The 15,821-nt window shown below is 46.5% G+C and overlaps 1 protein-coding gene and 1 long non-coding RNA gene across 2 annotated transcripts; both read left to right on the top strand.

Moving 5' to 3' along the window:
• Positions 1–6,803: 6,803 nt before the first annotated feature.
• Positions 6,804–7,207, top strand: LOC115194422 (uncharacterized). Its single transcript, XR_003878359.1, has 2 exons — positions 6,804–6,841; positions 7,071–7,207. It is a non-coding gene; the product is annotated as an uncharacterized LOC115194422 (long non-coding RNA).
• Positions 7,208–11,987: 4,780 nt separating this feature from the next.
• Positions 11,988–15,494, top strand: LOC115194964 (cytosolic phospholipase A2 gamma-like). The gene is made up of 4 exons (XM_029754868.1): positions 11,988–12,031; positions 13,730–13,884; positions 14,468–14,642; positions 15,412–15,494. Exons 2-4 carry the CDS (start codon positions 13,750–13,752, stop codon positions 15,492–15,494), a joined length of 393 nt encoding a protein of 130 aa, XP_029610728.1. The 5' UTR covers positions 11,988–12,031; positions 13,730–13,749.
• Positions 15,495–15,821: the final 327 nt, after the last annotated feature.

The raw sequence follows: 15,821 nt of genomic DNA, 5'->3' as shown, positions 1-15,821 counted from the left end.
TGAAGGGTCCAACATGTCCTCCACCGGAACCCAGCATCTCTCCTCCGGACCGTACCCCTCCCAGTCCACGAGGTACGGAAGGCCCCTTGCCCGACGCCTCGAATCCAATATGGATCGAACGGAGTATGCCGGGGCCCCCTCAAAATCCAGAGGGGGCGGAGGAACCTCCCGCACCTCAGACTCCTTGAGCGGACCAGCCACCACCGGCCTGAGGAGAGACACATGGAACGAGGGGTTAATACAGTAATCGGGGGGAAGCTGTAAACTGTAACTCACCTAGTTCAGTCTCCTCAGGACTTTAAATGGCCCCACAAACCACTGACCCAGCTTCCGGCAGGGCAGGCGGAGGGACAGGTTTCGGGTCGAGAGCCAAACCCGGTCCCCCGGCGCGAACACTGGGCCTCACTGCGGTGACGGCGTGTTGAAGGTGAACATGAGCGGCGTCCCATGTCTCCTCCACACGCGGGAACCAGTCGTCCATCGCAGGAGCCTCGGTCTGACTCTGATGCCAAGGAGCTAGAACCGGTTGATACCCCAGTATGCACTGGAAGGGGGAGATGTTAGTGGAGGAGTGGCGGAGCGAGTTCTGGGCCATCTCTGCCCAGGGCACAAATGCCGTCAAGTCCCCCGGCCGGTCCTGGCAGTAAGACCTCAGAAACCTACCACATCCTGGTTAACTCTCTCCACCTGCCCGTTACTCTCGGGGTGAAAACCCGAGGTAAGGCTGATCGAGACCCCCAGACGTTCCATGAACGCCCTCCAGACCCTCGACGTGAACTGGGGACCCCGATCAGACACTATATCCTCAGGCACCCCGTAGTGCCGGAAGACGTGTGTAAACAGGGCCTCCAAAGTCTGTAGGACCGTAGGGAGACCGGGCAAAGGGAGGAGATGGCAGGACTTAGAGAAACGATACACAACGACCAGGATCGTGGTGTTTCCCTGTGATGGGGGGAGATCGGTCAGGAAATCGAATGACAGGTGCGACCATGGCCGTTGTGGAATGGGTAAGGGGGTGTAACTTAACTCTGGGCAGGTGCCTAGGTGCCTACACTGCGCGCACACCAAGCAAGAGGAAACATAAACCCTAACATCCTTAGCCAAAGTGGGCCACCAGTAATTCCCGCTCAGACCGCGCCCCGCCAGACCGATGCCTGGATTACCAGAGGAAGGTGACGTGTGGGCCCAATAGATCAGCCGGTCACGGACAGCAGACGGAACGTACAGACGCCCAGCGGGACACTGGAGGGGAGCGGGCTCTGCACATAACGCCTGCTCAATGTCCCCGTCCAGCTCCCACCATACCGGTGCCTCCAGGCAGGAGGCTGGGAGCATGGGAGTGGGATCCATGGGCCGCTCCTCTTTGTCATACAGCCGGGACAGTGTGTCTGCCTTCATGTTCTGGGAACCTGGTCTGTAAGAAAGTGTGAAACAAAACGGGTGAAAAACATGGCCCACCTTGCCTGGTGATCGTTCAGTCTCCTTGCTGCCCGGATGTACTCCAGGTTGCGGTGGTCAGTCCAGATGAGAAAAGGGTGTTTAGCCCCCTCAAGCCAATGTCTCCACGCCTTCAGAGCCTTGACAACATCCAGCAGCTCCCGGTCCCCCACATCATAGTTTAACTCCGCCGGGCTGAGCTTCTTCGAGAAGAAAGCACAGGGGCGGAGCTTCGGTGGCGTACCCGAGCGCTGAGCGAGCATAGCTCCTATCCCAGCCTCGGACGCGTCCACCTCCACTATGAACGCCAAAGAGGGATTCAGATGGGCCAGTACGGGGGCCAAGGTAAAAAGAGTCCTCAGGTGACCAAAAGCCCTGTCCCGCCTCAGCCGACCACTGCAAACGTACCGGGCCCCCCCTTCAGCAGTGAGGTAATGGGAGCCGCTACCTGACCAAAACCCCGGATAAACCTCCTGTAGTAGTTGGCAAACCCTAAGAACCGCTGCACCTCCTTTACCGTGGTGGGAGTCGGCCAATTACGCACGGCTGAAATGCGGTCACTCTCCAGGTGGAAATGCGGTACCCTAGGAAGGAGACGGACTGCTGGAAGAACAGGCACTTCTCAGCCTTGACGTATAGGTCATGCTCCAACAGGCGACCAAGCACCCTGCGCACCAGGGACACATGCTCGGTGCGTGTAGCGGAGTATATCAGAATGTCATCAATATACACCACTACACCCTGCCCGTGCAGGTCCCTGAAAATCTCATCTACAAAGGCCTGGAAGACTGATGGCACATTCATCAACCCGTACGGCATGACGAGGTACTCATAGTGCCCTGAGGTGGTACTGAAAGCTGTCTTCCACTCATCTCCCTCCCGGATACGCACCAGGTTGTAAGCGCTCCTGAGATCTAGTTTGGTGAGGATGCGCGCCCCGTGCATTGACACAATCGCTGTGGCTATGAGCGGTAGCGGGTAGCTATACCACACAGTGATCTGGTTCAGACCCCGATAGTCAATACACGGGCGCAGGCCTCCCTCCTTCTTCTTCACAAAAAAGAAACTCGAGGAGACGGGTGAAGTGGAGGACCGAATGTAACCCTGATGCAGGGATTCAGAGACATATGTCTCCATAGCCACCGTCTCCGCCTGTGAGAGGGGACTCACGTGACTCCTGGGAAGTGCAGCATCTACCAGGAGATTTATCGCCCCGTCGATGGGGTGGTAATTGAGTCGCCTTCTTTTTTTTTTTTTGCCTTCTTTTTTAGCATATTCATGGGGAATGCGCACGGTGGAGACCTGGTCTTTCCACCGTAGTAGCACCAACGGAAACCCCTAAACCCCTCCCTGAGCACTCTCGCGACCACCCTGTGAGAGCCCTCTGTGGCCAAGAAACAGTGGGGTCATGACAAGCTAACCAGGGTAGGCCTAGCACCACAGGAAACGCAGGAGAGTCAATAAGGAAGAGACTAATTCTCTCCTTGTGATCCCCTGCGTCACCATACCCAGAGGAGCGGTGGCCTCCCTAATTAACCCTGACCCTAATGGTCGACTATCTAATGCGTGAACGGGGAAGGGCACAGCCACGGGAAAATGGTGATCCCTAAAGTTATGTGCGAACGATCTATCTATAAAATTCCCAGTCGCGCCTGAATCAATGAGCTCCTTATGCTGGGAATGCGGGGGAAAACTCAGGAAAAGTGACATACACAAACATATGTGCAACAGAGGGCTTTGGGTGAGAATGGTGCTGGCTCACCTGGGGTGACGCCAGAGCGCCCTGCCTGCTGCCTCGATACCTAGAGGAACCAGCCCGGCACCGAACGGCAGTGTGACCTCTGCGGCCACAGATGGTGCACGAGCAGGAATCCCCTCCGGTCTCCCTGCACACCGTCCCTCCCAGCTCCATGGGTATCGGAGAGGGGGTGCCGGGGGATGGAACCAACAGACCCCGATTTGAACGTTCGCGGTTAGCCAGCAGGTTGTCCAGCCGGATGGACAGGTCCACCAGCTGGTCGAACGTGAGGGTGGTGTCTCTGCAGGCCAACTCCCGACGGTCATCCTCGCACAGACTGCAGCGATAATGGTCGATCAGGGCCCTGTCGTTCCATCCCGCGCTGGCAGCCAGGGTCCGAAACTCCAGGGCGAACTCTTGGACGCTCCTCGTCCCCTGCCTCAGATGGAAGATTGATTTCATTTCATTTTATTTGGATCTCTTTTAGTCCCCATTTGGACTAATCTTCCAAGAGTCCTTAAACATTAAAATACAATTTATAATACGAACACATTTTCACATATAACACCCTATTACAATCATAGATAATATACTAACATAATGACCCAATAAGTACTCAATCTAAAAAATATTGATTCTTCATCTACTATAGGACCACAACATTTCTATGTATTATATTCAAATCGTTTAAAAATAATGTTTGAATGTATATATTGAAAGGTTTCTCGTTTACTCAGTTAATTTTTTCAATTTATTTATTGCTCTAAATCGAAATGTTCTTTTGCCCATTTCTCTTTTCTGTCTGGATAACGCATAAATGGCGGACAATCTATTACTAGTATTTACGGAAAGTCTGTCTCTTACCAACTGAATACCGTTGTGAATAGAACTTGGCCGTTTTAAATGATGTATGTTATAAAATAAAATAAGCATTTTTTTTCAATTATCTTGTCGATTGATGACCAACCAAGAACATTGCGCATGACTGCAACAGAAGAACCATAACATTCCTTGCTGCTTTGTTCTGTGCATTCTGCCGCCTCCTAACTTCACTTAGAGGCGTTCACCCGCCGCTCTACCCTCGGGCGGGTGGTTGAAGACTGCCGGGTGAACTCCTCAAACTGGTCCAAAGCCGCATCTCCCTCTCTCCACACGGCGTTGGCCCACTCCAGGGCTTTCCCGGTGAGGCACGAGACGAGGGCGGACACCCTCTCACGGCCTGAAGGTTGCCAGGTATAACTCCAACTGTAACAGGAAACCCTGGCAGCGGGCAGCCGTCCCATCGTACTCCCCGGGGAGGGTGAGGCGAATCCCACTGGAACCGGGTGCAGGGGGAAGTGAGTAGTGGAGGCCCCTGTTGTGCTGGTGGAGGTGCTGGAGGAACTCTCCGTCTCTCCATCGGTCCATAGCTTGGACGACGCGGGTCCATGGCTGGCGCCGAGATGGTGGAGCATCGCTGTGTGTTCCTGGACGCGCTCCTCGATCTCCATTCCAGGGGCACCTGCTCTGCTGACTCCATAATTGGTGGCGGAGTTCTGTAGAGGGGTGCGTAACTGGTGGCAGTGAAGTCAGATGCAGGAGAGCAGAACTAGGTAATAGCCGGAGCAGTTTAATATCCAAACCAACGGCCATAAATGAATAACCAATATGGGTACAAAACCCAACACACACCAGTAACAAGTGCACAAGCACTTACAACAAACAATCGCACAAAGACATGGGGGGAACAGAGGGTTAAGTACAGAACACTTAATGAGGGAAAATGAGAACCAGGTGTGTAGGAAAACAAGACAAAACAAATGGAAAATGAAAAGTGTATCGACAATGGCTAGAAGACCTGTGACGCCGACCGCCCAGCACCGCCCGATCAAGGAGAGAGGAACCGACTTCCATCGAAGTCGTGACACGAGGGCATTATCACTTTTATACAATGGGTTACCAACATATTCATATAATGATTGACATATTTTCATTAAACATTATTTTGATGAATTTATTCAAACTATTTCATCCTTCCAGAAGATATAGTCCCAACACAAATCTAGAGTTTCTACCCAAGCCAGTTGGTCGTTCGATCTAAATGTTCCATTGCCAAATTGGCTGGGAACTTTCTTATTTCTTGCTAGCTAGCCAGCTACGCTAACTTACAGTCAAATCAAAAAGTACAGCCAGAGTAACAGAAAAGTAGCTGCATTTGCATTTGTTTAAGCTGTTTCCTAGTGACATTTATTTGGATCAAATAAAATTTGTTTGTCACATGCACATGGTTAGCAAATGTTAATGTGAGTGTAGCGAAATGCTTGTGCTTCTAGTTCTGACAGTGCAGTAACATCTAACAAGTAATCTAACAGAATCACAACGACTACTTATACATACAAATGTAAAGGGATGGAATAAGAATATGTAATATAAATATATGGATGAGCGATGGCCGTGCGGCATAGGCAAGATGCAGTAGATGGTATAAAATACAGTATATACATATGAGATGAGTAATGTAGGATATGTAAACATTATTAAAGTGGCATTATTTTAAAGTGACTATTGATACCTTTATTAAATCCATTTATTAAAGTGGCCAGTGATTTGAGTCTGTATGCTGGCAGGCAGCCTCTTTATGTTAGTGATGGCTGTTTAGTCTCTCGGTCCCAGCTTTGATGCACCTGTACTGACCTCGCACAGCTAACACAATCACTTCAATCTGAAGCTGGAAAGACTGCAAACTATCTGCATTTCATTTCATTTGACCTGTTTTTCAATTTACATTTCTTTGTATATATCCATACAAATAATACTGGTTCATGATTTAGACTGGCGGGGAAACACTCCCTGTCTGTCTGTCTCGTCCCCAACAACCGACACGTCATTATTATGGGACAGCTGGAGATTGAATATTGAAACAATGTTGAAAATGTCAGAGATAGACAGTGAGGTTTATACAAATCCCTGCTGTTGAAAACTAAACTTTTATAGTGGAGATCAAGTTTATAAATTGCCTGGCTGGGCTGATGAGACAGTGGAATGTGCAGTCAGATGGAACAGAGTAAATAGGCATTTTAAGATTAGGCATTTTAAGACCACCGGCATAGACTTGGCCAGTGGTAATTTGTGGAATAGACACTGCCTGGAATGTGGTTTTAACCATTCAGCATTCATAATTAGACCCACCCGTTGTATAATAGACAAACTACATGACAATAGTAGACATTTTACAACGGGTGGGCCTAATCCTGAATGCTGATTGGATAAAACCGCCTTCCAGCCGGTGAAGGGAGATACATGGACCAGATGAGGCGGTGGGAGAAGCTATAGGAGGTCAGGCTCATTGTAATGGCTGGAATGGAATAGGCCAAGAGGACATCCTCAAGAACCAAGGACGACACTTGAGATTTACATGTCTCAGACAGGGTTACCTCATCATCAGAGGAGGTTGTGTTTCCAAATCCCCTCCACTACACCTGACCAACCTTTTTTGTTCTGCAGGGCAGGACAGCATGATGTTGAAAGAGAACATGAATATGGTTGGTGGAAGCAGGAAGGTAAAGGTGTGTGAGTGTGTGCCCTCCCAAGTGGTGAGGTGTGTGTCTGAGCTGATGGTGAATGCTGAGGACCCAGATTCCACTGAAGACATGAAAGTCATCACCACACTAAGACAGCTACTGGAAGGTGAGACACACACACATATCCACACACACATGCTCAGGCACAAACACACACACACAAACACACACACGCACGCACGCACGCACGCACGCACGCACGCACGCACGCACACACACACACACACACACACACCACACACACACACACACACACACACAACACACACACACACACAAACAAACAAAAAGACACCATTATCATGACTTAGTGATGATGTGCATAATGACTCTAGGTCATGTGAGCAGTAAGGGTGAGATGCTGTGGAACATGGACTCTGAGAGCTGGAAGAGAACCAGCCTGGAGGAGAGAAAGAAGTTCATAGAGACAGTCAGTCTGGAGCTCATCCTCACCTCAGACAGCTGGACAAAAGACTGGAAGGACCAGCGCTGCACCTGCCAACGGTAACAATGGCATTATATTACTCCAACACTAGGTTAACCATTGAACTACAGCGGATCCAAAATATTTTTGGTCTGGCTGGCTGGGAGAACACATTTGAAGAACCTTTATGGGGTCCATGTACTGTAGAACCCCATTAAGTTCCATTCATAACCTTCTGTGGAAAAGGTTCGAAATGGAACTTAAAATGGTTCTACATGAAACCCCAAACGGGTTATCAAAGGGTTCTCCCACAGAGACAACTGAAGAACCCTTTAATAGGTAGGTAACACTATGTAGTACTTTACTTCTTAGAGGCATTAGACCCTGCACCTGCTCAGGTAACATATGTAGTACTTTATACTTAGAGGCATTAGACCCTGCACCTACTCAGGTAAACACTATGTAGTACTTTTATACTTAGAGGCATTAGACCCTGCACCTGCTCAGGTAACACTATGTAGTACTTTTATACTTAGAGGCATTAGACCCTGCACCTGCTCAGGTAACACTATGTAGTACTTTTATACTTAGAGGCATTAGACCCTGCACCTGCTCAGGTAACACTATGTAAGTACTTTTCTACTTAGAGGCATTAGACCCTGCACCTACTCAGGTAACACTATGTAGTACTTTTATACTTAGAGGCATTAGACCCTGCACCTTGCTCAGGTAACACTATGTAGTACTTTTATACTTAGAGGCATTAGACCCTGCACCTGCTCAGGTAACACTATGTAGTACTTTTATACTTAGAGGCATTAGACCCTGCACCTACTCAGGGTAACACTATGTAGTACTTTTATACTTAGAGGCATTAGACCCTGCACCTGCTCAGGTAACACTATGTAGTACTTTTATTCTTAGAGGCATTAGACCCTGCACCTACTCAGGTAACACTATGTAGTACTTTCATACTTAGAGGGCATTAGACCCTGCACCTACTCAGGTAACACTATGTAGTACTTTTATTCTAGAGGCATTAGACCCTGCACCTGCCTCAGGTAACACTATGTAGTACTTTGATTCTTAGAGGCATTAGACCCTGCACCTGCTCAGGTAACACTATGTAGTACTTTTATTCTTAGAGGCATTTAGACCCTGCACCTGCTCAGGTAACACTATGTAGTACTTTTATTCTTAGAGGCATTAGACCCTGCACCTGCTCAGGTAACACTATGTAGTACTTTTATTCTTAGAGGCATTAGACCCTGCACCTGCTCAGGTAACACTATGTAGTACTTTTATTCTTAGAGGCATTAGACCCTGCACCTACTCAGGTAACACTATGTAGTACTTTTATACTTAGAGGCATAGACCCTGCACCAGCTCAGGTAACACTATGTAGTACTTTTATTCTTAGAGGCATTAGACCCTGCACCTGCCTCATGGTAACACTATGTAGTACTTTTATACTTAGAGGCATTTAGACCCTGCACCTGCTCAGGTAACACTATGTAGTACTTTTATTCTTAGAGGCATTAGACCCTGCACGTGCTTCAGGTAACACTATGTAGTACTTTGATTCTTAGAGGCATTAGACCCTGCACCCTGCTCAGGGTAACACTATGTAGTACTTTGATTCTTAGAGGCACTAGACCCTGCACCTGCTCAGGTAACCACTATGCAGTTACTTTGATTCTTAGAGGCATTAGACCCTGCACCTGCTCAGGTAACACTATGTAGTACTTTTATTCTTAGAGGCATTAGACCCTGCACCTGCTCAGGTAACACTATGTAGTACCTTTTATTCTTAGAGGCAATTAGACCCTGCACCTGCTCAGGTAACACTATGTAGTACTTTTATCTTAGAGGCATTAGACCCTGCACCGCTCAGGTAAAACTATGTAGTACTTTTATTCTTAGGAGGCATTAGGACCCTGCACCCTGCTCAGGTAACACTATGTGAGTACTTTTATTCTTAGATGCATTAGACCTGCACCTGCTCAGGTAACACTATGTAGTACTTTTATTCTTAGAGGCATTAGACCCTGAACCTGCTCAGGTCAACACTATGTAGTACTTTTATTCTTAGAGGCATTAGACCCTGCACCTGCTCAGGTAAACCTATGTAGTACTTTTATCTTAGAGGCATTAGGACCCTGAAACCTGCTCAGGTAACACTATGTAGTACTTTATTCTTAGAGGCATTAGACCCTGCACCTGCCTCAGGGTACCAACCTATGTAGTACTTTTATTCTTAGAGGCATTAGACCCTGCACCTGCTCAGGTAACACTAGTAGTACTTTTATTCTTCGAGGCATAGACCCTGCACCCTGCTCAGGTAACACTATGTAGTACTTTTATTCTTAGAGGCATTAGACCCTGCACCTGCTCAGGTAACACTATGTAGTACTTTTGTATTCTTAGAGGCATTAGACCCTGCACCTGCTCAGGTAACACCTATGTAGTACTTTTATTCTAGAGGCATTAGACCCGCACCTGCCTCAGGTAACACTATGTAGTACTTTTTATCTTAGAGGCATTAGACCCTACACCTGCTCAGTAACACTATGTAGTACTTTTATTCTTAGAGGCATTAGACCCTGCACCTGCTCAGGTAACACTATGTAGTACTTTATTCTTAGACGGCATTAGACCCTGCACCTGCTCTCATGGTAACACTATGTAGTACTTTTATTCTTAGAGACATTAGACCCCTGCACCTCTGCTCAGGGTCAACACTATGTAGTACTTTTATTCTTAGAGGCATTAGACCCTGCACCTGCTCAGGTAACACTATGTAGTACTTTTTATTCTTAGAGGCATTAGACCCTGCACCTGACTCAGGTAAAGCACTATGTAGTACTTTTATTCTTAGTAGGCATCTAGACCCTGCACCTGCTCAGGTAACACTATGTACGTACTTTTTATCCTTAGAGGCATAGACCCTGCACCTGCTCACGGTAACACTATGTAGTACTTTTTATTCTTAGAGGCATTAGACCCTGCACCTGCCTCAGGAACACTATGTAGTACTTTTATTCTAGAGGCATTAGACCCTGCACCTGCTCAGGTAACACTATGTAGTACTTTTATTCTTAGAGGCATTAGACCCTGCACCTGCTCAGGTAACACTATGTAGTACTTTTATTCTTAGAGGCATTAGACCCTGCACCTGCTCAGGTAACACTATGTAGTACTTTTATTCTTAGAGGCATTAGACCCTGCACCTGCTCAGGTAACACTATGTAGTACTTTTATTCTTAGAGGCATTAGACCCTGCACCTGCTCAGGTAACACTAACTTCCACAGTACCACTTCTATTACCTGACTTTGGCTTCATGACTCAAGACCCTGTTAGTTCACTGAGCTGATGCCTTGGAGTATTTTACAGAAGGTTTGGGGACCTGGATGTATAATGCAGTATGGTTATGTGGTAATATGGTCTTAGTGTAAGAGGGTTTATGGTACTAGGTAGTTATAAACAGTGGACATCTGTATCTAGTACAGCTCCAATAGGGGAGGCTGGTGGAGGGAGAACTCAGAGGACGGCTTATTGTAATGCTTGGGAATGGCATGAGGAACGGTATCAAACACATATCAAACACGTGTTTAGTACGATTTCTCAATCCGTTTCATCCATTACAGTGAACCCATGATCCGATTTCTCCCGCAACACAGCCCCCTGTGGTCAGCCTCATGTACAGCAGGATACGTGTCCTGCTGTACGCGATAGTGGTTACTGGTAATGTGTGTGCACGCACGTATCAGACAATAACAAGAGGGATACATATGGAAGATTGGCTGCCAGTGTTAGATTGGGGTTGGTGAGTGGGAGTACAACAATGACTTGAATCTGAAGATTGGCTCCTGCCAGGTGTTAGATTGGGGTTGGTGAGTGGGAGTACAACAATGACTTGAATCCTGAAGATTGGCCTGCAGGTGTTAGATTGGGGTTGGTGAGTGGGAGTACAACAATGACTTGAATCCTGAAGATTGGCCTGCCAGGTGTTAGATGGGGTTGGTTAGCGGGAGTACAACAATGACTTGAATCCGAAGATTGGCCTGCCAGGTGTTAGATTGGGGTTGGTGAGCGGAGTACAACAATGACTTGAATCCTGAACGTCAGGAGTTCAAATCAGCGTCGGGTCAATTTTGACAAAAGTCCTTTAAGTGTTTTTCTTTGCTAATTCTTGTTGCTAATGCACATTTTTGATAGTACCTTCCACTTACAACTTACTCTTATCCTAACCACTCAAAGTTAATGCCTAATCCTAATCCTAACCACTCAACGTTAATGCTTAACCTTAACTAGTGATGTTAGGTTTGATACTGGAGCTCTGAGGCATGTGTCGAGGTCTCTAAGCAGCTAACTTTGAAGCAGTGTGCCGATGCGTGTATTACTTTATCAAAAGTATGAAATCAATGACGTCCGAAGCTTCATTTTATCACGTGCTTTTTCCAAACCATGTGTTACATGCCAGACCATGAGGGAATCTTTCTTGTTTTAGCCTCTGCAGATGAATCAAAGTATATGGTGACAACGGGGAATGAAGGATAAGGTGTCAATAACAAACTCCTGGGTCCCTGATGGTAATGTTTTTTTTCATTACCTTTCTATCCAGTATGATTACTATGGAAGGTGTGTGTGTGTGTGTGTGTGTGTGTGTGTGTGTGTGTGTGTGTGTGTGTGATACAGAACAGACTACATACTCTCTCCATCACATGAGATTATTTTTGACCAGTTAATATGAATAATTTGAAATTGGTGTGTGTGTCTCCTCCAGACTGGTGGATTGTGCAGAACATTTTCCCTCTGGTCCAAAAAATGGGAATGGGGAACCGTGTACAACTTCCTCTTCAAGATCCATGGTACAGTAACATCAGACCTCATCCTAACATCGATAACCATAACTAGTATCAGTCATCAGGATCTTATGTTTCCCTCCAAAATAGCAGCTTTCTTGGGTGGTTCTCTTTAGCTCTCTCGCTGTGCCCCTCTCTTGCTCTACCCTCTGTCCCTCGCTCTCTCTATCATCTACAGTACAAAATGGAAAATAAATAAACATAAATATGGGTTGTATTTACTATTGTGTTTGTTCTCACTGGTTGCCCTTTTCTTGTGGCAAAAGGTATTCAGAAAGTTGTCAGGAATTTTCTATCCTAATGATAAAAATTAACAATCAATAATCTTTGACCAATCCCCAAGGTTTGTAAGACAATGGGTTAATAATTAGGCAAAGATTCAGCATCTGCAAAAGGTTCGTACGGTTTATTCAGAGAACGTTCTGCCCAAAATTACAAAGAAGTAAATTTTATCCTCTCTCTCCGCTTACGCACACTCCTCCACACAAACAGTAGATAACCTACGCACATACATACACACAAAGAGTAGATGTATGAATCCCTCCCCGGAGTTCTCACAACCGTTAATCACTATCCAGCGCTGCCCGTTCCTTTCCCCCGAGATTAGAGAAACCTTGAGGGTCACTCCCTTTCTCCTCTAAGTTACTCCAAGTTCCTCAGCTGCCGGGTCAAGCACAGTCTACTTGTTGTTATCTTAGGCCCACTAAAACACACACACACATTTTGTCCCGGGCCTCTACTAGACCTTATGGGCCTGTCGATTAGTACTTTAATTATTCATTATACATGCTACATACTAATTACTAATTAGATAAGTTTCAGAGTGGATTCTTTATTCATTTACTTATAATCATTTATTTCACTTATCAAAAGTATTCCTACTCCTTGACTTATTCCACATTGTTGTTACAGCATGAATTCCAAATAGGATTTGAATTTTCACCCCCCCTCACCCAGCTGCACACAATACCCCATAAGAAAGTGAAAACATGTTTTTAGAAATTTCATTTTTAGAAAATCATCTTGCTGCTCTGATGGCACACTGTGGTATTTCACCCAGTAGATATGGGAGTTTATCAAAATTGGGTTTATGTTCAAATTCTTTGTGGATCTGTGTAATCTGAGGGAAATATGTGTCTCTAATATTGTCAGGAATTAGGAATTGCAGCTAGTTAGGAATTGCAGCTCAGTTTCCACGTCATTTTGTGGGTAGAGTGCACATTGCCTGTCGTCTCCTGAGAGCCAAAACTTTCTCTCTCTCTCTCTCTCTCTCTCTCTCTCTCTCTGTCTCTCTGTCTCTCTCTCTCTCTCTCTCTCTCTCTCTCTCTCTCTCTCCTCGGTCTCTCTCTCTCTACCCCCTCACTCTCTCTCTCTACCCCCCTCTCTCTACCCCCTCGCTCTCTCTCTAACCCCTCGCTCTCTCTCACTACCCCCATCTCAATCTCTACCCCCTCGCTCCCTCTACCACCTTGCTCTCTCTCTCTACCCCCCTCTGTCTCTCTACCCCCCTCTCTCTGTACCCCCCCCCTCTCTCTCCACCTCTCTCTCTACTACCCCCTCTCTCCCTACCCCTCTCTCTCTCTACCCCTCTCTCTCTCTCTCTCTCTACCTCTCTCTCTCTCTCTAACCCCTCTCTCGATGTACCAACCGTTTCTCTGTACCCCCCTTTTATGTACCCCCCCCTCTCTCTCTCTATCTCCCCAGATACTAACGTTCCGAGCAGAATGGCATCCAAAGAGAAGATTCACCTGGTAGACGCTGGGTTAAAGATCAATTCTCCCTACCCCCCCGTCCTGCGCACATCCAGGGAGGTTGACCTCATCATCTCCTTGGACTTCAGCGAGGGAGACCCCTTTGAGGCAAACACACACACACACACACACACACACACACACACACGGCTTATTCCTGTTTCATTAACTTTCTATCCAGTATGATTAAAATGGAAGGTGTGTGTGTGTATTCCAGTAAAGCCTTTCAGAAGAACATGAAGTGCCTAGGTAGTAGTGACTCTCTCTCTCTCTCCCCTCTCTTGCTCTCTCTCTAGGGAGTAAGTGACTAGGAAGAAGGGCCTAGGGCACGTGTCAAACTCATTCATGGAGGGCTGAGTGTCTAAGGGTTTTCGCTCCATCATTGTACTTGATTGATAAATTAAGGTCACTAATTAGTAAGGAACTCCCTTCATCTGGTTGTGGAGGTCTTAATTTAAAGGAAAAACTAAAACCCGCAGCCACTCAGCCAGCCATGGAATGAGAGACACCCCTGACCTAGGGAGTAGGGATTAGGAAGTAGGGCCTAGGGAGTAGGGTCTAGGGAATAGTGACTAGGACGAAGGGGCTAGGGAGTAGTGACTAGGAAGTTGGGCCAAGGGAGTAGGGGACTAGGGGCTGGTTTGTAGAAGCGACATTGACATAACCATACTACTGATCCTGCTCCTCACAGACGGTGTTTAGTGCCAAACAGTACGCAGATGAGCTGAAGCTCCCCTTTCCCCCAGTGAAGGAGAGTGTGAGGAAGGAGAAAGAACATCCTCAGGACTGCTACGTTTTCGAGGGGCGACGCCCTGAAGAGCCCACCATCATGCACAGCCCCCTGTTCAACCTGCGGAACTGCCAAGGTCTGTGGTAGTCATCATAGTAGTCAGTGTCTATCTGTCTTTTATACTTGTCTCTCTGACTACACCATATTCTGACCTCTCTCTTATTTTCTGTCCTCTTTGTTTTTCTCTGTGTCATGTCCTTTTCTTGTTTATCTGCACCAACTGTCTGCTTTTATGATGTCACTAGTATTTAGTATGTTTATCATGAACCTCATTAGCTACAGCTACTCTTCCTGGGGTCCACACAAAACATAAAATATGGCATACAAAAACATTACAAGACAATTACAGCTGACAGAACTACATACATTCTACTACTACATAAAAGGGAATGTCAGCTCACTGTTTTATTCCTCTGAAACTTCATATATTAATAAAGTTTTGGTGATTAAGATGTATTTCCAAGCTGTCTCAGGAGTCAAACCCTTTATCGACAGTCTTGACTACTTCGCGAGTGCTCTTGTTCCATGCGCATATGGGAAGTGTGTGTCACACCAAAAAACAGTTTTTGATTGGTCTTAAATACCCTATCAGCGCTGCTGAGGACACACCTCAAATATTTCCACTCCTCCCATCTGATTGCAAGGAGTTGATATAAGACAGGTCAACTGCCGAACCCTGGACGTTAGGACTGGAAAATGCCAGTGGTTCAGTTTTTACATGACCAAATTGCAACTTACCTACAAATTTGACAAGTAGCGTCGGCTTAACACCCCAGCTGTAATAGAACCCTCTGTGTTCTATATGTTCAAAGTTGTGGTTGTAAGGTTCTCTGTTCTCTTCCTAGGCGAGGAGGAGATTAAGAAGGAGAGGGAGAAGTACACAACGTCCAGCAGCACTACGATGTGTCTGAGATCGAACACCTCCTGAAGAAGGCCAAGGACAACATGAGGAACAACAGAGACAGGATCCTGGGACAGATCTTGTTGGCTGTCAAACGCAGAAAGAATCGCAAGTCAGTGGATCAATAGCCTGTATCTGTGGTGTAAAGTACTACTTAAGTACTTTCTGGGAGTATCTTTACTTTACTATTTATGTATGACAACTTTTGCTTCACTACATTCCTGAAGAAAATTATCTATTTTTTACTCCATACACTTTCCCTGACACACAATAGTAGCTAACTGTTTTTTGGTTACATTTTGAATGCTTAGCAGGACATAAAACATTTCTAAATTCACACACTTATCAAGAGAA

The sequence above is a fragment of the Salmo trutta genome, chromosome 5 (genome assembly GCF_901001165.1).
Source record: "Salmo trutta chromosome 5, fSalTru1.1, whole genome shotgun sequence".
Taxonomy (NCBI): Eukaryota; Metazoa; Chordata; class Actinopteri; order Salmoniformes; family Salmonidae; genus Salmo; species Salmo trutta.
The sequence above is the reverse complement of the archived record's forward strand: the minus strand, read 5'-3'. Positions and strand labels throughout refer to the sequence as shown.